This window comes from Micromonas commoda, chromosome 13 (assembly GCF_000090985.2).
Source record: "Micromonas commoda chromosome 13, complete sequence".
Taxonomy (NCBI): Eukaryota; Viridiplantae; Chlorophyta; class Mamiellophyceae; order Mamiellales; family Mamiellaceae; genus Micromonas; species Micromonas commoda.
In genome coordinates, this window is record NC_013050.1 from 89,363 (window position 1) to 111,184 (window position 21,822).

At 66.8% G+C, this 21,822-nt stretch overlaps 7 protein-coding genes across 7 annotated transcripts; 4 read left to right on the top strand and 3 right to left on the bottom strand.

Moving 5' to 3' along the window:
* Positions 1–7,687: 7,687 nt before the first annotated feature.
* MICPUN_63391 (predicted protein) lies at positions 7,688–8,782 on the bottom strand (the record flags this gene model as incomplete). The annotated part of the gene is made up of 1 exon (XM_002505602.1): positions 7,688–8,782. One exon carries the CDS (start codon positions 8,780–8,782, stop codon positions 7,688–7,690), a length of 1,095 nt encoding a protein of 364 aa, XP_002505648.1.
* A 167-nt stretch (positions 8,783–8,949) lies between these two features.
* MICPUN_63392 (predicted protein) lies at positions 8,950–11,823 on the top strand (the record flags this gene model as incomplete). The annotated part of the gene is made up of 1 exon (XM_002505347.1): positions 8,950–11,823. One exon carries the CDS (start codon positions 8,950–8,952, stop codon positions 11,821–11,823), a length of 2,874 nt encoding a protein of 957 aa, XP_002505393.1.
* A 69-nt stretch (positions 11,824–11,892) lies between these two features.
* On the bottom strand, positions 11,893–13,782 carry MICPUN_63393 (predicted protein; the record flags this gene model as incomplete). Its single annotated transcript, XM_002505603.1, has 1 exon — positions 11,893–13,782. One exon carries the CDS (start codon positions 13,780–13,782, stop codon positions 11,893–11,895), a length of 1,890 nt encoding a protein of 629 aa, XP_002505649.1.
* Positions 13,783–13,884: 102 nt separating this feature from the next.
* On the top strand, positions 13,885–15,033 carry MICPUN_87522 (predicted protein; the record flags this gene model as incomplete). Its single annotated transcript, XM_002505348.1, has 3 exons — positions 13,885–14,040; positions 14,148–14,261; positions 14,389–15,033. 3 exons carry the CDS (start codon positions 13,885–13,887, stop codon positions 15,031–15,033), a joined length of 915 nt encoding a protein of 304 aa, XP_002505394.1.
* Positions 15,034–16,192: 1,159 nt separating this feature from the next.
* MICPUN_103662 (predicted protein) lies at positions 16,193–17,509 on the top strand (the record flags this gene model as incomplete). The annotated part of the gene is made up of 2 exons (XM_002505349.1): positions 16,193–17,006; positions 17,061–17,509. The coding sequence occupies 2 exons, from the start codon at positions 16,193–16,195 to the stop codon at positions 17,507–17,509; spliced, it is 1,263 nt and encodes a 420-aa protein (XP_002505395.1).
* Positions 17,510–18,136: 627 nt separating this feature from the next.
* MICPUN_63397 (predicted protein) lies at positions 18,137–19,045 on the top strand (the record flags this gene model as incomplete). The annotated part of the gene is made up of 1 exon (XM_002505350.1): positions 18,137–19,045. The coding sequence occupies one exon, from the start codon at positions 18,137–18,139 to the stop codon at positions 19,043–19,045; it is 909 nt and encodes a 302-aa protein (XP_002505396.1).
* A 50-nt stretch (positions 19,046–19,095) lies between these two features.
* MICPUN_63398 (predicted protein) lies at positions 19,096–21,472 on the bottom strand (the record flags this gene model as incomplete). Its single annotated transcript, XM_002505604.1, has 1 exon — positions 19,096–21,472. One exon carries the CDS (start codon positions 21,470–21,472, stop codon positions 19,148–19,150), a length of 2,325 nt encoding a protein of 774 aa, XP_002505650.1. The 3' UTR covers positions 19,096–19,147.
* Positions 21,473–21,822: the final 350 nt, after the last annotated feature.

Sequence of the window (21,822 nt, forward strand, 5' to 3'; positions counted from 1 at the left end):
CGCTACGCGCCGCCGCCGCGGACGACGCCGCGTCCCTGCGCGCATCCGCCGCCTCCCTCTCGGCCGTTTCCTTGGCGCGAGTCGTTTCGAGGAGCTCGGATCGAATCCGTTCAAAGTCGGTCGCGAGTTTTTCGTGTTCCTCTGCAGCGGCGTTTGCCGCCTCGCGACCCGCGGTTTCCAGCCTGGTCAGCGCGTTGAGGTGCGCGCGCTCCATGCCGGTCATCTGCGCCTCGGCGTCGTTCGCGCGCCGTTCCGCATCCTGTAGCCGTTTTCTTAGCGTTTCATCCAACTCGGAGGAGGTGGAGCCCGTCGCCGCCGCCGCCGATTCGAGCGACGCGATTCTCGCGCGAAGCGACTCGTTCTCACGCGCGTAAAACTGCGTCATGGACCTGGGCGCGTCGGACTGCTGGGCACCCTGCTGGGCACCCTGCTGGGCACCCTGCTGGGCACCCTCGAGGACAGGCGGCGAGTCAACGCGCCCGGTCGGCGTGGACTCTCGCGGAGACGCCACGAGGCTAATCTCCGATCTCGCATCCTCGAAGTGTTCGTCTCTGGGCGACGCGTCGTCGTAGATTGATTCGCCGGCTTGGAATTCTTTGAATTCTTTGGACAGCGACCTGCCCGCGCCGGGCCTCGTGCGCACCGCGGGCGGCGGCGCGCGGCGCGCGGGCGACTCCTTCAGCGATGCCTCCACCGCGGACCAGTCGCCTCTCTCGGCGGACGCGAGCGCCTTTCGCAGCTCGTCCGCCTCGGATTGCGAAACCGCCTTTGATTCCTCCGCGGCGGCGCGAAGGATCCGCTCTCGCTCGAGCGCCCGTTTCGCCTCGGTGAGCGCGTTGTTGAGCGCGAGCAGCTCGTGCGCGGACGGACCCGCAGTCGCGTCGCGTTGTGGCGAGCGTTTCGTCGTCGTGCGTTTCGTCGGGGACGCGAACGGCCCCGTCGTCTGAGCGTTTCTGACCGTTTCCAGCGCCGCCGACGTCGCCTTGAGCTTCGCCTCTGCGGCTCTGAGAGCGGAAGCCGCCGCGCTCTCCCCAGCCTCCGCGTCGACCCTGGCGCGGCGCGCGGCGGTGCAGTCCGCCCTCGCGGTGCTCGCGCGTTCCTCCGCCGCCTTCGCGCGGGCCGCGAAATCCTCGCACTTGACCCGCAGAAGCTCCTTCTTGTTGTTGGCTTTTTGTTCCGACGCGCGAGCCTTCGTCTCCGAGTCGCGGGACTCCGCCAAGGACGTCTTGAGACGTTTCGCGTCCGCCCGCGCGCGGTCGAGCTGCGTCGAGAGGTCCTTTATCTTCTCATCAAACTCCGCCGCCTGTTTCGCGAATTCGGCGTGCGTTTCGGACTTGTAACGCTCGAGCGCGATCACCGTCTTTTTGACGCCTTCGTTCCCGGCGGTTAATTTCGCGATTCTCTCGCTCAACGCGCCGCGCTCCTCGGCGAATTCGGACGCGCGACGCGCGAATTCGGCGTGCGTTTCGGACTTGTAACGCTCGAGCGCCGCGTCGGCGGTCGCGGCGTCCGCTCGGGCCTTGGCCAGTTGCTCCTCCGAGGCGCGTAACCTGGCTCGAAGCTCATCGATTTTGTCCGCAGTTTTCTCGTCCGCCGTTTCATTCTCGTTTTCATTCGACTCGGACAGCCGAGCGATCAACGCCTCGCGCTCGGACTCCTTCGTCGCGAGCTCGGACTCGAGCGTCGCCGCGCGGGTCTTCTCCGCGGCGCACTGCGCGCGCGATGCGGCGAGCGCGGAGGTGAGCTCGGCGATGGTCTCCTTTGACGAGTTTGTCGCCGCGAGCGCCGTGGCCGAGGAAATCTCCATCGCGCGTAGTTTCGCCTCGAGCTCCTTCGCCAGCCGCGCCTTCTCCGCCGCCTCCGCCCTCGCCGCGTCGAGCGCGCCGGAGTCCGCGACGTCCGCGGGAATCGGAACCGTCGGACTGACGGCCGTTTCGGCCGTTTCTTTGACCGGTACCCGAATCGTCGCGTCGTCCTCCGGGGTGGTCGCCGCGGGCGCGAGGTTGGCGGAGCTCCTCGGCGTCCGGCGCGGCGTCGACGTCGCCGAAGATTTTCCGGAATTATTACCGGTCTTACCGGAAAGGGTCGTCGTCGACGATCGAGCGGGCGACGCCGGGGGCGTCCCGGCCGCCTTGGCCCTCGCGCGGAAGAGCTCCTTCTCCGCGACGTCGTTCGCGTCGCGCGCCTCCGCGAGCCGCGTCTTCAGCTCGTCGCACTCCGTCCGGTACCGTTCCATTCGCCTCGTCTCCTCTCGAGCCTTGACGAGTTCCTTCGCCTTGGCCGCCAGATCCTTGGCCTGCGCGGCGGTCTTGGCGCGAAGTTCGGCCACCTCGGCGTTCTCCGAGTCGCCGGAGCCCTTCGCGTCGCGTAGCTCGCGCGTGGCGTCCTCGAGCTTGCCTTCGAGGGCCCTCACGTCGCTCTCCGCCTTTGCGAGTGCCCTGATCTTATCCTCCGCGAATTTCTTGTGCTTGGCGAACTTATCCTTGAGGTCGGCGAAGGTCTTGTCCGCGTCCGCCTTGTCCGTCACGAGCCGTTTCATCTCCCGCTCGGCCATCGCGAGCGCGGATCGTCGCTCCTCGGACCGCTTCTCGACCGCGTCCTTCTCCGCTCTGAGCTTCGCGAGGATTTCGGCATCCGACTCGATTTTAGCCTCGAGCTTCGCCAGCGCTTCTCTGTGTTCCTTCTCGCCCGCGGCGAATCGCTCGGCTCTGCGTTCGTCGGCGAACGCCCGCGCCCTGGCATCCGTCTCGGACTTGGCCAGCGCGGCTCTCTCCGCGTCCGCCCGCGCCTTCTCGGCGTACGCTCGTGACGATTCGACTTCCTTTTCCGCCTTTTCCTTCGCCTCGGACAGTTCCCGCAGTTTGCCGGCGAATTCGCGAGCGGCGTCAGCCTTGGCCCGGGTCTCCGCGCGGGATTCCTCGAGTTGTTTCTCGAGCCCCGCGGCCTGTGCAGCGCTTTTCGCGCTCAATCGCTCGAGCGACGTCAATTTAGCGGCCGTTTCAGCCGTTTCCCTTCGCGCAGACTCCAGTTGACGCGCCAGATCCTCGGCGAGGTTCCTCTCGCGGTCGAGCGACGCGGCGCGTTCGCTCGCCTCCTCGAGCCGCGCGTTCGATTCCTCGAGGGATCGCTCGAGCGACTGGATTTGCGAGGACTTCGACGCGATCGCCTCGGCGAACGCCTTCTCCTGTTCCTCGAGCGACGCGATTCTCAATCGCGACGCCGACGCCGACAGCCGAAGCGCGTCAACCTCCTCGGTCAAACGCTCATCCCTCTTCTCGTCTGCTTTCTGGACGTCATCGTACTCTTTCTGGACGTTTCTGTCGACGGACCTGGACCCGTCGGGCGGCGACGCGTCCGTTCGCGTCCGCTCGATCGAGGCGATGGACGCGTCGACGTCAGTTTGGCTCTCCTTCGCCGCCGTCGCCGGATAATCGACGTCCTTTTGAACCCCCGCGTTGTTTTTGTCTTTCGCGGCGGCGTCTTTTCCGCCAGAGGTCGCCTTTGCCGCGGCATCCTCCTCCTCCTCCCTTCGCCTCTCGGCGCGCGCGGCCTCGTTCGCCGCGGTGAGATCGCGCGTCGCGTCCTCGAGCTTACCTTCCAGCGCCCGCACGTCGCTCTGGGCTTTGGCGAGCGCCCTGACCTTCTCGTCGGAGAACTTCTTGTGCTTTTCGAATTTCTCCTTGAGAGCGTCGAGTTCCTTCCCGGCGTCCGTCTTCGCCGACGCCACTTTGGCGACCATGAGCTCAACCTCCGCCTCCGCCGCCGCAGCCTCCCCCTTCGCGCGCTCCGCCTCCGCCGTCGCCGTCTCGATCGCTTCTTTCAGTTTACGATTCTCCGCCACGCGTTCCTCCGCCTTGACCATCGTCCGCTCCAACGAACGCTCGGCGGCGACGAGCCGCTCGCGTAACGAGTCCGCCTCCGCGGCGCTCTCCGTTCGGTGCGACTCGTGCCTGGCACGCAGCGCGTCCAGTTCGGCGGTGACCGCGGCGAGACGCGGTGCGAGCTCGGGGGACGACGACGCGACGGAAACAGCCGCGGCCGACGCCGGGTCCCCGTCCTTTGGTTCTTTGGAAGGGGATGCGCCGAAGGCGGTGGGCGACGAGGGGGGCGCCTCGGCGGCGGCGGCGGCGGCGGCCGCGGGCGGCGATTGCCCCGACGACGGCGACGACGGCAGCCGCTTCGCGACCCGCTCGTCGCCCGCCGCGATGCTCGAGCGCAGACCCTCCGCCTCGGATGCCGCCTTTGTCGCCCTCGCATCCGCCTCCGCCTTTGCCTCTCTCCACCGCCTGACCTCGTCGCCCAATCGCTCAATCAGCGCGCTCTGATTGGACAGCTCCGTCTCCGCCGCCTTCGACTCGCCGGCCGTCTTCGCGAGCCGAGCCTCCAGCTCGCGAATCTTATTGGACAGCTCCGTCTCCGACGCCTTCTGATTGGACAGCCGAACCTCCAGCTCGCGAATCTCCGCCGCGTGCGACGCCTCCGACGCCTCCGCGGTGGCGCGCGCGCTGTCGAGCAGAGCGCGGGCGTCCTCGGCGTCTGTCCTCGCCTCCGCGACCACCTTCGCGGCGGCGACCTCGACGGCGTTCGCCTCCTCGCGGACGGCGTCCATTCTTCGCTCCAACGCGCCGACGCGCTCCTCGGCTTCGGCTCTTCGCGCCTTGGCCTCAGCCGCCTCGGCCTCGGCGTCGGCCGCCTTGGCGAGGGACTCGAGCGCCCTGGACTCGGCTTCGGCGGCGCGAATCTCCGCAGCCTTGACGGCTTCCGAGTCGTCGGCGGCGGCGGCGGCGGCGGGTGGGGTGTTCATGCGCTTCTCCGCGTCCTTCGCCTTGGAGACGGCGTCGAAGGCTTTGGATTCAGCCTCGGCTGCCCACTTTTCAGCAGTCGCAGCTTTCGCCTCAGCCGTAGCAGCCTTCGCCTCAGCCGTCTCAGCGCGCGCCGTTAACGCCTCCAGCTGCGCCCGGAGCTCCTCGACCTCGTCCTTGAGCGTCGCCAACCTGAACTCGTCGGTGGACGCGCGCACGAGCGCCGCGGTTTTCTCCGCCGCGGCGTCGAGAGTCGCCTTCTCGGCTCGCTCAATCTTCTCCGCCTGCACCCACTCGCGCCACGTGCGAAAGGCCCTCGCGACGGAGGCGTTTCGCATCAAGGACACCACCCTGGATAGCACCACCCGATCGATGTGCGACTGCAGCTGAACGTTCTTCTCCGAGAGGGAGTCGGCGACGGACTCGACCTCGTCCTTCTCCGACTTTAGCGAAGCCATCTTGTCGACCATCTGCCTGAGCGCGTTTTGCAGCCGCTCGATCAGCCCGGCGCGATCGTCCATCTCCGCTCGCAACCTGGCGATGGCGTCGTCCGCCTGGTCCGCATCGTACAGGCGCCTTCCCCCGAGCGAGGCGTCTTTGACGTCGGCGAGCGCCGCCGCTTCGCCCTCCCCGGCGTCGCCACGTGCCTTTCGGCCGTCGGTTTCGACGATTAGCGCTGCAAACGATGAATAATCCTTTGACGGATCGGCACCCTTCGGCGTCGCGCTCGGCGTCGGATCCGTCGACGCGGCGGGGGTGAAGAACCTCGCGTGCGTACCATCGCTCATCGGCGTGTCCCCGTCCCCGTCCCCGTCGCCTTCGCCTTCACCGGTCGAGGCTCCGGTCGCGACAACCTCGGAAAGACCGCGGATGATCGTCGTCGAGGTTGTCGTCGGCGTCGTTCGTCGCCTGAGCTCGTCCGCGGCGCGCTCCGCGGCGCGCGCGCGCTCCTCCGCGGCGGCGAGTCGTACCCTCGTCAGCTCCAACTCCCTCGCGACGTCCACGCCGTGCGCCGTGGACTCGCTGACCCTTCGAGCGCCGAGGTTTAAAACGTTGGCGGCGGGCGAACCCAATTTGGCCACGGCTTCGCGGGTCACGCTCGAAGCTTCGCCACCGCCGCCGCTCGTCGTAACGGTCGTCGTAACGGTCGATGCCACCCCGAGCGCGGTCCCGAACGTCGCCCACTCCACGTTATCCAACGCGCCGCCGCCTCCCTCGGACGACGACCCGCCCCGAGCAAGCGACAGTTCCTCGTCCATCTTTGAAAAAGCCGCGGCGATGGACTCCTTCGCGCTCTTGCCCGACAGCGCTGAAGCCGTCCTGGCCGCCTTCACGCGGCTCCGCAGGTTACCCCACATCGCCTGGCCCTTCGTCTTCACGGGAGTGCGGTTGAGCATCCTGCGCTTGCTCGGCGTGGACGCGGTCGAGCTCGGCGCGGGCGACGAAGGCGACGAAGACACAGCTGTGTCAGCCGCCGACACAGCTATGTCAGCCGTCGACACCGCTGTGTCGCCTTCGTCGTCACGAATCTCGAGGCGGATCGGCTTGGCGGGCGTCCCGATCGGGGTGCCGCGCTCCTTCGACGGGCTCGCCTCCTTCACCGGCGACAGCAGTTGCGACCTACCTCCGTACGCTTCTGGAAACTTCCTTCCGAAAGTCGCCCCCGCCGTCGACTCCGTCTTTTCGCTCGTCGCGCCTGCAGAGTCCGAGTCAAAGCCGCTCAGATCCTGCTCCTCCCTCGCCGCCGCCCCGAAGCTCACGACGTCGCTGTTGGCGGAGGACTCCCCGGGCACCGTCGTCAACCCCGCGCTGGACGCGTACGAGCCCTGGTCGTTCTCGAGCGCGTAGTGTTTCACCCACGTCGCGACCACGCGCACCGTCGCCGTGGCGCCCTCTCGCACAGCTGTGCCTCCACCCTTCGCGGGCGTCGTCGAATCGAGCGCAATCTCCACCAGCTCGCCTCCTCCTCCTCCTCCTCCTCCTCCAGCGCTCGCGTCCGAGGTGAGGGACTCGATGGACGCGAACGCCGAGAGGTCCACGACACCCCGCGCGATCGTCTTGAGCTTCCCGTAGCCCGACGCCGCCGGGTCGAGCTCCTCCGCCCGCGCCTTGACGGTGAACGCCTTTCGCTCGAATGCCCCGTCCGACGAATCTCGGTAGAAGGTGGCGACGAAGTTGACGGGTGTGGTTCCATCGGGCCATCGCGCGACGCCCGCGGGGTGGTCGACCTGGCGGGTGACCCCGCTGGAGTGTCGCTTACCTCCGCGCTCCTGCGAGAGTGGGGGGAAACGGGGGGGGGTTCAGCTAGGAGTTGGCGCGCCGCGCGCGGAAGTGGAGGTGCTACTCGTCGGGAACTTCATCTGTCGAGGATGTGCCTTCTCGCCGCGGGGGGGGGACGCACGCACCAGGGTCACGCATGCTGCCTTGACCTTCCCCGGGAGCCCCGAGACGGACACGACGGTCACGTCGATCCTGCGGCAGGCGGCGATACGAGGGAGCGGTGAGTGTCAGGCGGCGAAGGGTGGGTGGGCGGATGGGCGGCGTGGGCCAAATCCGGCCGTCGTTGTTTGCTTTTTTTCTCGACGAAGGACGGGGCGCGGGTCGACGGGCGGCGGGCGGGACGCCGACCTGAACTTGTGGGGCTCCTTCCCGCGCCGCGACACCGCCTTCTTGGCGGCGCCGGTCAAGTAGCTAAACATCCCGGGCCCAACCCCCGCAGGTCTCCTCGGGCCCTCCCTCCTCTGTGTGTCGTTTGGGCGCGGCGCGGCAATCTTTTCAGGAAGCCGGGCGAGCTCGATGGCGCTCAACGGCAAACTTCAGACCGTTTTTCTTGGTTCAAAAACGCTCAGCGCTACCGGTACGTTCGAAGCTACCCACTGTGAACGTCATCGACCCTCGCCCCGTCTCCGCCGCGTCTCCTCCACATCCTCCATCTTCCGCCTCGGCAGCACCGCACTCAACGCCTCACCCCAGTCCCCGCCGTTGAGCCTCGCCCTGAAAAGGCACTCGCACGTCTGGTTCACGGTGAGGATGTTCACGTTGAGGTTGGTGCCCAGCGTCTCCTCTATGGGCAAGCGCCTGGCCTCGACGCCGAACGCCGCCGCGCGGTCCAGCGTCGCGTTCGCGATGCGCTTGTAGTCGCAGAGGCCGCCGATGACGTAGACGTCCTCCGGCGACGGCGGGTCGGTCAGAGCCGCAGGCGCATCCGGCGACAGCACGATGATGGATCGGATGGGTCGAGCTCCTCCATTCGCCGACGCGGCTTCGTGGAAGGGTTCCGCGCTCGTCGTCACCGGCCACCTCGCGCTCCCCTCGTCCTTCGCCAGCGCCGCCGCGATCCTCCCGTGAAGGGACGAGAACATCAGCCGCGGCGGTTCGCATTCCTCACCCGCCGCCGACACGAGCCGACGAGCCGCTCGTCGCTTTCGCTCCAACGCGGTGAAGAGCAAGTCGCCCGCCGCGGGGGGAGGCGAATCGTCGCGGGACGGGGATCTCGCCATCACGGCGTCCACCGCGAGGTTGAGCACGGACGCGTAGGAGCACTGCAGCTGCGTCACCGTGCTCTTGATCTCGGCGTCGCACATGAGGTGTTGCATCCCGAGGTCGATCACCACCCTCAGATGTTTATTGTCGCCCCCGTCGTTCCCATCGTCGCCTCCGTCGCCCCCGTCGCCCCCGTCGCCCCGCTCCCCTCCGCCCCAAGGCAATCGCATGCGCGCCCTCAGTTCCGTGCGCACCGCCTCGCGCGAGTGCCTCGCCGCGGTCTTGGCCCAGTGCGCGGTGTCTCCCCGCACGTGCGACCGAGCCTCGAGCTCGTTCGCGGCGCGTCTCCTCTCGCGCCGCCGCCTCCGGCGCTCCTTCCACGCGCCGGCATCTGCGCCGGACGAGTCGGCGCGGTCGCTTGGACCTGCGGCGGGGTTTTGGCCGTCGACGGCGTCGTCGTCCGGGGACCGGCGCGGGATCGACGCCAGGCCTCCCATGCGTGCGAGGGAGTGGCTGCGAGTGGGGTGGGGGCGCCAGGCACAGATGTTCCAGCAGGGTGCCTTCTTTCACGGGCAGTGACAGGACCCCAATTTTGAAATCTTCTTGGACAGGTACGTCGCGGTCGCCACACTCCACGCGACGCGCGACGCGAGCGCACGGAGCCATGGCGGGCGACGCGATCGACCCGTCGTACGATGACGATGACTTCGAGGTTTCCGACGACGACGACGTCGAGATGGCCTCCGCGGTGAAGCCGCGTCCGGAGGAGATCCGAGGCACCCATTCGAAGGTTGCGTCGACCGCGACCGCGCCAGGCGGTAAGACCCCGGGCGCGCGGCGGCCCAGCGGCAGCCTCACGGCGGACCTGCGGAGCGTCGCGGCGGTGAACGCGTCGTCGCCCGCGCGCGGCTCGTCCGCGGGTCAACCCAGGGCGGTCGCGCTGCTCGCGCGAAGATCCGCGTCCAAGGACTCCACAGTCAAGAAGAAATCTCCTCCTCCGCCGACGACGAACGCGACGGTGCGACCCAAGATACCGAGCGACACCGCGCAGATGCGCCTCAGCAGCGCGTTCGAGAAGACCCTGGACACGTGGCACGACAGGGACGGCGTCGCCGCGGAGAACCTCGCACTCCGCACGCAGATCGACGCGCAGCTCGCGGAGATGGCGGGTTTAACCCTCAAGTGCCAGTCCCTCGAAGCCGCCGCTCGAGCCGACCGCGAGCGCGCGGCGGACCACGCGGCCGCCCTCGAGGACGCCGTGAACAAGGAGCGCAAGCTCCGCGTCGAGGCCGAACGCGCCGCCGCGGACGTCAAGGCGACGTCGACGCCGTGGGGCCAGATGGCCAAGGGCGCGATGGACGTGCGATGCGTGTCGGTCGAAGAGGCGGAGTCCATGCGCCGAGAGATCCAGACGCAGGACGCCATCATGCGCGGGTACCAGAAGGAGAACGAGGCGGCGACGGCGACGATCGCGGCGATGCGACGCGAGTTTGCGGTCAAAGAGGGCGATTTCACCGGCACGATTGACCGACTCAACGGCGAGATCGCTCGGCTTCGACTCGAGACGGAGCGCACCGGCGGCGACGGTGCTCGGTACCTGGAGAGGCAACTCGCCGCCGAGTCAGCGCTCAAGGCGGCGCAGGCGGAGTTTGGCGAGCGCGAGCGCGAGCTCGTTCGCGAGCGCGACGCGGCGCGAGCGGCGGCGCGAGCGGCGGAGGCGAAGATGGCCGGCGGCGGCGGAATGGACCCGGGCGATGAGTCACCGGGCGGTGAGTCACCGGGCGTCGAGGCGGCACAGCTGGCGGAGCTCGAGAGGAGGCACGGGGCTCGGGTGGCGGAGCTGGAGAAACGGATCGCGTGGTTCACCGAGAACCAGGAGCTCGTCGCGGACAGGGACGCCAACCTTCGCAGGCAGGCGGCGAGGATAGAGGAGCTCGACAGGGAACTGGCCAGGGCGCGACGCGAGCTGGCCAAATTTCAACCCGCCGCCGGCGTGAGCTCGCGCATCGCCACCCCGGGGAGTACCCCGGGTAAGCCCGCGGACGTCCGCGACGTCAGCTCCGCGGGCGTGGCTTCGCTCCTGGGAGGAATCGATCCCGGGACGGACGTCACCGCGTCGGCCGTCTTTGACGCCGGTTTAGCCAAAAACCCGCAGTCGGTCGCCGCGCTCGTCAGGGCGGTGCGACCGACCGAGGCGCACGTCGAGAAGATCGCCGCGCTCGAGGCGCGGTGCAGGCGACTGCAGGACGAGCTCGACGCGACGGACGGCGAGCACGAACGCGCGTTGCGCGCCTTGCAGCAGGAACACCTCAAGTTTAAGTCCAACATGGAGCGCAGGGTTCGAGAGGCTGAGGAGTTTGGGCGCGACGCGCAGGGACTCGGCGGCCCGCGCGCCGTCGGCGCCAAGCCCCCGGGGACGAAAGCGCTGGAGAGGCAGGTGCACGAGCTCCAGGGCGAGGTGGACACCCTGCGTGCTCGGTTGAGAGACGCGGAGGCTGCCGCCGCCGTCCGGACCGGTCCGGTATCGGAGAGGCCGGCGGCTCCGGCGAGGAGGAAACCACCGAAGAGGTCGGCGTCGTCCGATAAGGAGAACGCCGACGCCGCCGCCGCGGTCGCCGCGGTCGCCGCGAGCCCCGTGTTCAAAGCGCCCGTCGCGCACAACCCGTTGGCGAACGACCCTCTGCCGGAGGGCCACCCCGCGGTGACTCCGTTTGACCCGACGGGCGCCGGGGCGTCGCCGTTTAAATCTCGGCCGCTCATTCGGGACTCGAGGGAGGGTTTCCCGCAGCCGAACGACGGGGACATCGCGGCGGCGGCGGCGCGCGCCGCCGCGGAGGTTGCGCGCTCGTTCGCGTCCCCGCGCCAGCCGCGCGCGCCCGCGACGAAAAGCCCGGCGAAGGCCGCCACCGTCGAGGCTAAAAACACCCACGCTAACGTCAAGGCTAAAAACACCCACAAGGGTAACAAGCAGGGTAATAACCCGAGGGTCAGCTGGAACGCCGAACTGGAGGCGGAGCGAACGTACGTGCCGTCCCCGACGGAGGATACCAAGGCGTCCATCGCTCGCGCGGGCGCGGACGACGTGGAGCTGGATTCGCCGGTCAAGTCGACGTCACCTATCAAATCACCTATCAAGTCGGCGTCCCCCGAGGTGAAGCGGGGCGGCCGGAGGCTCGACGCCGGCGACAAGGTCATCACCGCGTCGCCCAAGAAGGGCGTTCAACATCGGGAGATGCCAAAGTTACCCCCGGTGCCCGCGAACTTCCCGGAGGCGTTCGTCGAGCGTTTAAAACGGCTGGAGGAGCGCGCGGAGGCGAGGGAGCGGTACTGGAAGGGCGTGGTTCGCGAGGTGCAACGAGTCGCGAGCGAGGATTCGGCCGAGTTGCGTAAACGGTGCCAAGCCGCGGTGGACGGCAAGAACGAGCAGATCAGGTACTTCCGCGAGCGGCTGAACGCGATCGTGGCGACGGTACACGAGCAATCGCTGCGGAGGAGCGTGGAGAGCGGCGTCGGAGCCCTCGAGGCTCTCGCGGTGTGATGTTGTTAGGTAGCCAGAGACGGCGCGAAACGCAGAGGTGAAGATGAAATACTCTCTTCCAACACGGAACTACTTGTGACGATTACCTGGTTTCGTCTGGAGCTCGGTTCTCAAACCCTCGAGCCGCTCGTCGCCGTACGCCCCGTCGTCGTGCTCGTAAATGAGCCGGATGGCATCGAGCGTCTTCCGAGTCTCTTTCGCAAAGTCGGGCGGGTACCCCCGGCGGATGGCGTCGATGTTCCTCTCGATCGAGCCAATCAACGCGTCAAACCCGCCTTGACGATGCAGGCTTCGCGCGAGCTCCTGTTTCCAACCGACCGCGGAGAGGGCGAGCACGGCTTGCTGTGCGTTGGAATCTAGAGCCATGCGCGCCACCGCCGCCGCCAATATTTCCCATCCCTCGTCGTCAATCGCCGACGCAAACGCATCCAGCTTTTTCGCCGCGTCCACGGTCAAGGCGATACTTTGATTGGCCATCGTCGGTGCAGTTCTCGCCGTCGCCGCTGCAAGCGAATGCCAGCCCGTTTCCGTCACCGCCGCGGACGCTTGCGGTCGGCGTTTTCGCATCTCAGCGTACGCGTTCAATGTGTTCGAGACATTCTGCGCGTTCATCGCAACTGATTGGCGCTCAACAGCAACCGAGAAATACGACCATCCCTCCTGTGACACCGCTGCTGCAGCAGCGTCGAGCTTGCTGAGCGCGTTCAGCACGTTGGCGATGTCCTGAGGGTTCATATCTCGGGCTTGCCGTTCGGCAGCTTCGGCAAGGCGTTTCCATCCCTCCGGCGACACCGCTGCTGCTGCAGCGTCGAGCTTGCTGAGCGCGTTCAGCACGTTGGCGTTCCCCTGAGGGTTCATCTCTCGGGCTTGCCGTTCGACGGCTTCGCCAACGCGTTTCCATCCCTCCGGCGACACTTCTGCTGCTGCAGCGTCGAGCTTGCTGAGCGCGTTCAGCACGTTAGCGTTCCCCTGAGGGTTCATCTCTCGGGCTTGCCGTTCGGCAGCCTCGGCAAGGCGTTTCCATCCCTCCGGCGACACTGCTGCTGCAGCAGCGTCGAGCTTGCTGAGCGCGTTCAGCACGTTGGCGATGTCCTGAGGGTTCATATCTCGGGCTTGCTGTTCGGCAGCTTCGGCAAGGCGCTTCCACCCCTCCTGTGACACCGCTGCTGCAGCAGCGTCGAGCTTGCTGAGCGCGTTCAGCACGTTGGCGATCCCCTGAGGATTCATATCTCGGGCTTGCCATTCAGCAGCCTCGGCAAGGCGTTTCCATCCCTCCCGTGACACTGCCTCTGCTGCCGCGTCGAGCTTGCTGACCGCGTTCAGCACGTTGGCGATCTCTTGAGGGTTCATCTCATTCGCGTTTTTCTGCACCGCTCGCATCAAAAGCTCCGCCGTCTCCTTGTCGATGTTGCCGGCGCCTTTGTTGGCGCACAGCATTCCGAGGCCGTGGGCGACGTTAGAAACTTCTCGAGCACGAAACCTGCCGCAGTGTAAGCGCACCAGGTCGAGTAGACGTTTGTACCTCGGGTCCCTCCTGAGGTTATCGCGCGCCTTTGCGACCTTGTACAGCCTGTTCACCGCGGTCGCCACGTTGACTTTGCTAAAACTCTCTCCTCGATCCTCGACGATGGCGAGAATCTCTCCCGCGCTCCGGGACGCGATGATCTCTTGGTTTAGCTTGGCAGATCCCGAGAGCTTTCCACCACCACGACCGTCGCGACTAGCACCAGTGCCACGTTCCGCTTGATGTGAACCCACAACGAACCCGCGCCACGACGTGATGGGCGATGAGCAAAACCCGACGATGTTAAATCGGGCGTTCTTGTCCGCGCGCGCGGTCGACACGGTGCTGGCGAGCGCGCGGGCGGCATCCCGCGCGACGCACGCGCCCCAGCTGTCATCGACGCGGAGATAACGGAGTATCCACCGCGTCGACACCGCCGTCGCGTGCCGGCGCATCCAGCTGTGCGCCGGCCTAGTGGGTTGACTGGGGGCTACGAGCGATGTCGAGAGCTGTCGCAATCTGACGCGACGAGTCACTTGTCGAGGCGCGATCATCAAATGTCGAAACCCGAGACGACGACCCTGCGCGGGGAGCTCCCCGGCGTGAAGCTCGCGGGTTCCACCGGTGCCACCGCCGAGGTGTACACGCACGGCGCGCACCTCGCGTCGTGGAAGACCGCCGACGGCGTCGAGCAGCTCTTCGTCAGCTCAGACGTGCGTGAACCCGAATCTCAACCCGCCCCCGGGGGCGTAACACCTCGATCGAGTGCCGACCCTTGCTGGCTTACCCTTGCTGACTTACCCACCGCGACGTCGCGCAGGTTGTGTTCAAGCCGCCCAAGGCGATCCGAGGCGGCGTGCCGATATGCTTCCCCCAGTTCAGCGACTTTGGCCCGCTCGGACAGCACGGCTTCGCGCGCAACGAGACTTGGGAGGTGCGCCGAGTTAATTTAATTTACCCGATCCGACTTCACTTCCCCGAACGAACGAAGTCGCCCTCGCCCGACTCCCCCAGCTCCCCGTCGCGGCTCTGACGCCCGTCGCGACGATCGAACTTCGCAGGTCACCGCGCGCACGCCCACGTCGGTGCAGATGACCCTGCGCTCCACCCCAGCCTCCAAGGAGAAGTGGCCGCACGATTTCGTCTGCGTCTACGAGGTCATGCTGGGCGCGGGCAACCACCTCAAGACGACGATGTCGGTGACCAACGCGGGGATCGAACCCATGACGTTCACCACCGCGCTTCACACGTATTTCCGCTGCGACGACGCGCTCGCCGCGAAGGTCACCGGGCTCAAGGGCGCGTCGTACCTGGACTCGCTCGACGGTCGGGTCAGACGCGAGGAGATCGGGGAATTCGTCGCCTTCGCCGAGGAGGTGGACCGCATCTACCTCTCGACCAGCGACGCGCTCGCCGTCGAGGACGTCGCGGGTTCGAGATCGATCCGGATCACCAAGCGTAACCTCCCCGACGCCGTGGTGTGGAACCCGTGGATCGAAAAGTCCAAGGCTACGGGCGACCTCGGCGACGACGATTATAAAAAGTTTGTATGCGTCGAGGCTGCGGCGATTGAGACGCCGGTGACGTTGCCGGCGGGCGAGCGGTGGGAGTGCGAGCAGGTGCTGGAGTGCGTGAAGCACGCGTCGCCGGTGCCCGCGATCGACGACGCGGCGCCGTCGAAGGTGGAGGCGGAGGAGGCGCGGTGAGCGAGAGGTTGAGCGATACACATCCGTGCATCACCACGCGTCAGGGAGCCAGGCGTTGACATACATCGATGCTACTACTGTGATAAGAGTGCGTGAAGATATCAGTCGTAAACGTCCACGTGGTCGTTTAGCCCACGTGGTCGACGCGCTCCGAAGTGTTTCAAGAGCTTCACGACCTTCTCGTACCTGAGTGCGAGAGACAACGGCGTCATATTTCGTTCATCTGCTTTGTTGACGTCGGCACCGGCCTGGAGAAGCAACGCCACGCAAGCGTCGTGCCCGTTGCCGGCGGCCGGGAAAAGTGGCGTGCAACCATCCGACCTCGGGACGTTCACATCCGCGCCCGCCTTTATGAGCTCACTGACAACCGGCGTGTGGCCATTCTGAGCGGCTACGTAGAGAGCAGGGACGTCTGAGTAGAGAACGCCGGAGATGCCATCCTTCGCCGATCCTCGCACGTTCACATCAGCCCCTGCTTCGATCAACTCCTTCACCACCGCCGCGTCCCCTTTAAGAGAAGCGAGCCACAAAGCCGTGAACTTCAAGTTCCCGCGATAAGCTTTGTTCACATCCACCCCTGACTGCAGGAGGGCCCTGATCGCGGGCAAGTTGCCGTACTTCGTCGCATAGTACAACCCCTTTCGTCGACTTGTCCCGCGCGGCAAGTACATGCCGCTCGGCCAAACTGCCGAGTACATCGGTTCTTTACTGATGATGCGTTTCATTTGATTCTTCTTCAAAAGATGAGCTGTGATCTTCGCCTCCAACGACTGAACGCCGCGAACGCTCCACACCGAGTCTCTGTACGCCTTGCTAACCTTCGCCAGGTTGAGCGTGTCCTCCAGGCTGAGCTTGGGCAGTATCTCCGCGGCGAACACGTCCGGGAGCTGAACATCGAGCGCATCGAGGACGGTGATGGTCCCGCGGCGCAGGTAAGTCACGGTATCGGACTCGTGCTCGTCCATCTTCCTCTTCCGCGTGTCCATGGCGCCGTCGCAAGTGGCGGCGGAGCGCCTTCGGTCTCTTGCTTGGGTTCAAAATCAGCTTTTCAAAATCACTTTCGGCTGTTCCGAGAGAAGCGTGAAGCTACGAGGGGCTCTCGGAAGGTGCACAGAGTCTCCACACCGCGCCCCACCCGCCACGCCGCGCGCGCGCCGGCATGTCCACGACCGCGGGCGACGCCGCCCCCGCGCCCCTCACCCCGACCCCGTCCGTGCGCCAGCGAACCATCGCGCTCGAGTCCGAGCTCCTGCAACACACTCGCGCGACGGTGACGGGGCTCGACCGCGGAAGAGCCTCGGCGACGTCGTCTCCTCGGACGGGCCCGGGCGGCGGCGGCGAGGCTGGGCCCGACACCCCACCCGTCCGTCCCGCCGCGCGCGGCGCGGAGATGAACGGCGACGACGTCTCGAGCGAGGCGCCCGTCGTGGTGAACGTGGCGCTGAGCGATCCGCGCGCGCCGCACCTGCCGCAAGCCTCGCGCGCCTCCCCGGGCGGAGGAGCGAGCCGTGGAACAAGCGGCAACCACGAGAGCGCCGGTTCGTTGGGATACTCCGATAGGGACGCCGCCGCCGCCGCCGCGATGAAACCCGCCTACGGAGGCGAGCGCACGCGGCCGGCGAGCTCCCCCGCGCCCCCCCGCATGTTTCCCTCCGCCGCCGCCTCCTCCGCCGCCGGCGCGTCCCCCGAGCCCGGGTGGCTGCGACGGCTGCACCTCGGCGAGAGCGGCGCGAGGTTCTCGCTCCCCGCGCGCTGGCGCCCGTTCCTGCCGTGGGCGCCCGTGTTCCTTCGAGCGGCGCAGGCGGCGTTTTCGCTCGTCGCCGTCGCGTGCGTCGCGTCCATGAACCACCCCGCGGGGGCGTGCGACGCCGCCATCGCGGACGCGGAGACCTTGCCCGCGTCCACGGTCGCGGCGTTGTCGCGCCTGGTCGACGACGCGTTGTGCCTCCCATCTCGGAATTACCGAAACTTTGGTGAGTTTATTTTAATCTTCGTACGGGCAATTTGACTGACGTGGTTTTTTTTAGTCTCGCTCGAGTTTCTCGCCGTCGTATCCGCCGCGCTCTTCGTGTGGTCGACGGTTTTCCTCCTCGGGGACCTGCTGGCGCTCGGGGCGATCGGGTTAGGGAGGATCGTGGGCAACGTCCACGTGGAGCCCGGACGCGAAACGGTTGTAACGGACGCGAACCGACGCGAGTCCGTCCGAGCCGCCGCCGAGGACCGAGCTCGCCGCTTTCGCGTTCCCCAAATCGCCCTCGCCGGTGACGCGTCCCTCGCGACCCTAACCTTCTCCGCCGCGTGTGCCGTCGCGGGGCTTCGTACCGGACTCGACGACCTCGCGGCGGGGTACTGCGGTAGGGTGGGTAAGGGTTGGTGCGATCGAATGGGAGCGGCGGCTGCGTTTGGTTTTTTGAGTTCGTTGGCGACGTTTCCTTCGGCGGCGCTCAACACCGCGAACAAGTGCGGGCCGTGGTGAGAGATTCAAACTGCGGCGGCTCCCACCGACTCCGACATTTGTGCTCATCGAGCGTGTGTTCTCGATCCACCGCCTCGTCGCGTTTCTTTCCCTTCATTGCTCGCGTTATTCGGCTACGTGTTCTTCTGAACCTCGTCAATGAACACGTTCCTTTGCGAGTAGAACGTGCAGCGATGGAGATGCTTAAGCGAGTCGAAACGCGACGAGGCGGTGGCGCCGGTTCGCGAGGGATCGGTCGTCTTCGGAGCGAGCAGATACGATTCGAGCCTGAGATGTACGCGGCGTCGAACTCAACGCTTTCGACGCCGAACTTTACATCTTCGTTTAAGATTTTGTCAAAGTCGTATCTGCTCGATCCGGGGACGACCCTTCCTCGCCGCAAACGTCGGAGAGTCGGAGGCGCGCCCGTTCTCGTCCGACGTGGAACGGGTGCGCCTCCCGTGCGTGCGTAGCCGCGGCGGTGGTCCGTCGCTCGTAATCGCGAGTTTCGTCCCTTCCATCACGCCGCGTGTCCCGATTCCTCATCCTCGGTTTTCTCGTCACTCGCGCCTCGACAGTCCACACTCGAGCTCCCTCAGCCTCTCGACGAAGTTACCCACAACCTCGCGCGCGCCGTTTCCCTCCGTCATGGCGACCCTCGCATCGCACCTCGCGGCGGTGACAGCGCGTCCATCGCACCGGCTCGTCGCCCGCTCCGCGTCGGCGCGTCACCGGGCGGTGACGCATCGCCCGGTGACGACGGCGTCGTCGTCGTCATCCGCCGACGCGGCCGATGCGTCCACGTCGACGTCGGCCGCCGAGGCGTTGCTCCTCTCGAGACTCGAGTCCGTCTCCAAGACCCGCGGGGCTTCCGCGACCCCCGCGGACGAGCGCGCCATCGCCGACGCCGTGACCGCGCTGGAACTCGCCGGGGGCTTGGAGCGACCCGCGACGCGCGAGGAGATCACCGGCACGTGGCGCCTCCTCTACACGAGCAAGAGCGACTTCGACGCTCGGAACCCGCTGGGCTCGCGCGTCGACGGCACCGCGCCGGGCATCGAGGGGTTCTTCACGTCCATCTTCGGCGACGACGACGGGCGGAAGATGGCGGAAGGGGTCCGGGGAAGCTCGTCCCCGATCCAGCGCACCGTCACCTCGCTCGAGGCGTTCACCATCCAGCAAGCCATCCGCCTGGGATCGCGAACGGGGAAAGACGACAGGGTGGACCAGGTGGTGCAGTTTGGCGAAAACGGACACCTCAGGCTCAGCGCCGCCGCGAGCGTCGACGCGGCGAGCTCCCCGAGCCGCATAGATTTCACCTTCGACCTGGCGTACTTCGAGATTAAGGCGACGCCGCTCGGGCCGCTGCCCTTTGGACCCGTTCGACTGCCGTATCCGGTGCCGTTTCGAATCTTGGGCGACGAAGCCAAGGGGTGGCTCGACACGACGTACCTGGGCGAGAACGTGCGGATATCCAAGGGGAACAAGGGCACGACGTTCGTGCTGGTGAGGGAGGCGACGGACGGCACGGGGGTGCCGCTGCCGTACGAGTTTTAACGCGGTGAATGATGACGTTATTAGCGCGGTGCCACCGAAGGTACAAAATACGATACTCTTAGGAAAGTAAGCATAACACTTAGTCGGTGAGGGACGCGTGAATCACTGCTCGTCCTCGCGCTCGCCCGGGTCGGGGAGGCCGAACACGTCCGACCCGAGCCCCGGGTGCGGGTGGTTCGGGCTCGCCGGCTGCTCGTACGCCTTGTCCATCCCACTCGTCGGCTTCGGTCCACGTCTGGGAAGGTACACCACGGAACCGTACGGAGTCGATTGGATCGGCTGCGCCAAACCCGGCGAATCCGTCCTCGCGGGAACGTCGACCGGATTTACATTCGGTTTAACCCCGCCGCCGCCGCCGCCCGCGCGCAGCGTCTCGATGACCCACAGCATCCCCTTCTCGAGGACCACGCGCTCCTGCGACCGGAGCAGCAGCGCGGCGGCTTCGCCGACGCACCCGGATTTTGCGGCGTCATTCGTCCCGTTGTTCCCATACAATTTTTTTGCCTTTTCGTGCGCGAGCTTCGCCGCCGCGAGATCGCCATCCGCCGTTCCCCCCTCCGGGAGTTCCTCGCGTCTCGCCTTGACGACCGCGAGCAACGCCTCCGCGACGCCGTCGAGCGTCTGAACGATGGACGCGTCGTCCTCGCCCATGTGCGGGGACAAGCCGGTGGTCGGGTCCATCTGATTCGGGTCATCCGGGTCGGCGAGCGCGGTGGCGAGGAGGAGGATCAAATCCCTGCTCGGTTCGCCCGACGCGGAGATCTCGTACTGCGAACCGACCCAGCCCGCGGCGCGGGCCATGGCGGCGCCTTTACTCGTGGCGTCGTCGGTGCGCTCCCACGGGAGCTTCTGGGGGCCGAAACCGATGCCCTCGTGCGATTGCTCCGCATCCGCCTCGGTGTCCATCTCCGCGTCTCCGTCCAGCGCCGACTCCGCCTCCACGATGACCTCCGGCCCCAGCACCTTGAACAGCGTCTCGTGCGATATCGTCACCCCGCCGTGCGTGTTGTCCCACTCGCAGAAGCCGTACTTGTGAAGGAGCAAGGCGTTGCCGTGTTCGCCGAAATTGTTGAAGATTTCATCCCCGGCGGTCGCGGTTTTAACGGCGACGAGCGTCAACGGCGGCCCGTCGATGGTGGTCACGTCGCCGCACGTGGGCGCAACGCTCCTCTGCCATATCGGCTTGGACGCGAGGTCTTTATCGTATTCATCGTTGTCGGGGTAGACTCCGGGCATGGGTTCGTTCGGTCGTTCCCACGTGTCGTTGGGCCGTCTCGGCCAATTCGTGCCGGGGACGGTCTCTTCGTCGGGGTTGGTGCCCCGGGGATTAGAACCGTCGCCGTCGGAACCGGATCCGGAATCCGAATCGTCATCACCCGACCCGTCACCGTCCCCGTCTGTATCGGTGAAGTGCACGTGCTCGCCCCCGGAGGCGGCGCCCCTGTGGTTGAACAGATCCGCGACGGGAACCAGACCCTGACCGGAGATCGCGTCAACCTGAAACGCTCGCGACGCCACCAGCGAAGCCGCGGAGAGAAACGCGTTGAACCCGTAAGGACCGTCGTTTGGTTCGGTGAAACGCTCGCCGATGTCATCATCGGAAGATGAACCGTCGTCGTCGTCCGGGGAGCGCTCGGGAACGGGCACCGCGATCCTCGGCGGCGCCTTTCCATCCGGGAAGAACTCCGTCATTCGATCCTCGAATCTTCGACACGCGTCCATGCACCGGGCGTGGTCCGCTCGCATCGCCGGAAGGTCCTCCGCGATGCGCCTGAACACCTCCGTGCCCTCGAGCCATCGCGTCGCGTCGCGCTCGTCCCACAGGAACGGGAGGTTCTCCGACGGAGTGGGCAGGAGGGCGAAATACGGCGCCCACGGCGATCGCGAGCCCAGCGCGCGCTCGTACATGACGGTCAAGATCAACGCCGCCTCGTCGAGGTCGGCGAGGACGTCCCGGGGAAGGACGTTGGTTATCGATCCCGTGCGGGGGGTGAGGCACCAGCACTTGGGGATGACGACGAGGACGTCTCCCGGCGCGATGTCGCCCCTCGCGAACACCGCGTTGTGCCTGGGCGCGTCGCCCGCGCCCGACGCGTTTTTAACGACGAGCGAGGGATGCAACTCGAACCCCCGCATGGTGCACCACGTCAGGAAGTTCGCCAGCGTCGGGTCGTCCGATGCCGTTTCCTCCACGAGCGCCTTGGCCTTGGCGGCTTGGGCGATCGCCGGGCGGTTCGGGTCCGTCTTGCGGGTGTCGTAGTACTCCTCCGGGTGCTGCGTCGGGCCGTACTTTCGCGTGAGCTCGGCAACCTCCTCGGGAGTGGGCGTCGGTCTGGTGTAGGTCGGATCGTCGTCCGCGGGCTTGGGCTTCTTCGCCGCGGCGACGGGTGCGGCCTTCCTCGCGGCCGCGCGTCTCTTTGGAGCCATGGAGAGACGGGTTATGCCGCGGAGGAGACCGAAGGCGCGCGCGCGCGACGCGAGCATCGAACGGCTGCGGACGCGGCGAGGGGCGAATTTTAACGAACCCTGATTTTTTAACGAGCCGCAGTCGGCGCCCTCGGCAACCCAACAGCGCGACTCGCGCGACGATGGCGTCGGCGGTTGTCGCGCGATCCGTCGCGCGATCCGTCGCGCCCGCCGCCGCTGGACAGCGAGCGCGTCGCGGTTCCCGACCGGCGGCGGCGGCGACGACGAGGGCGACGCGCGCGAAGGCCGTCGCGGCTGGGCGCTCGTCGGGGGACACGGGCGACGACGACGCAGTGACGACCGCTCGAGTG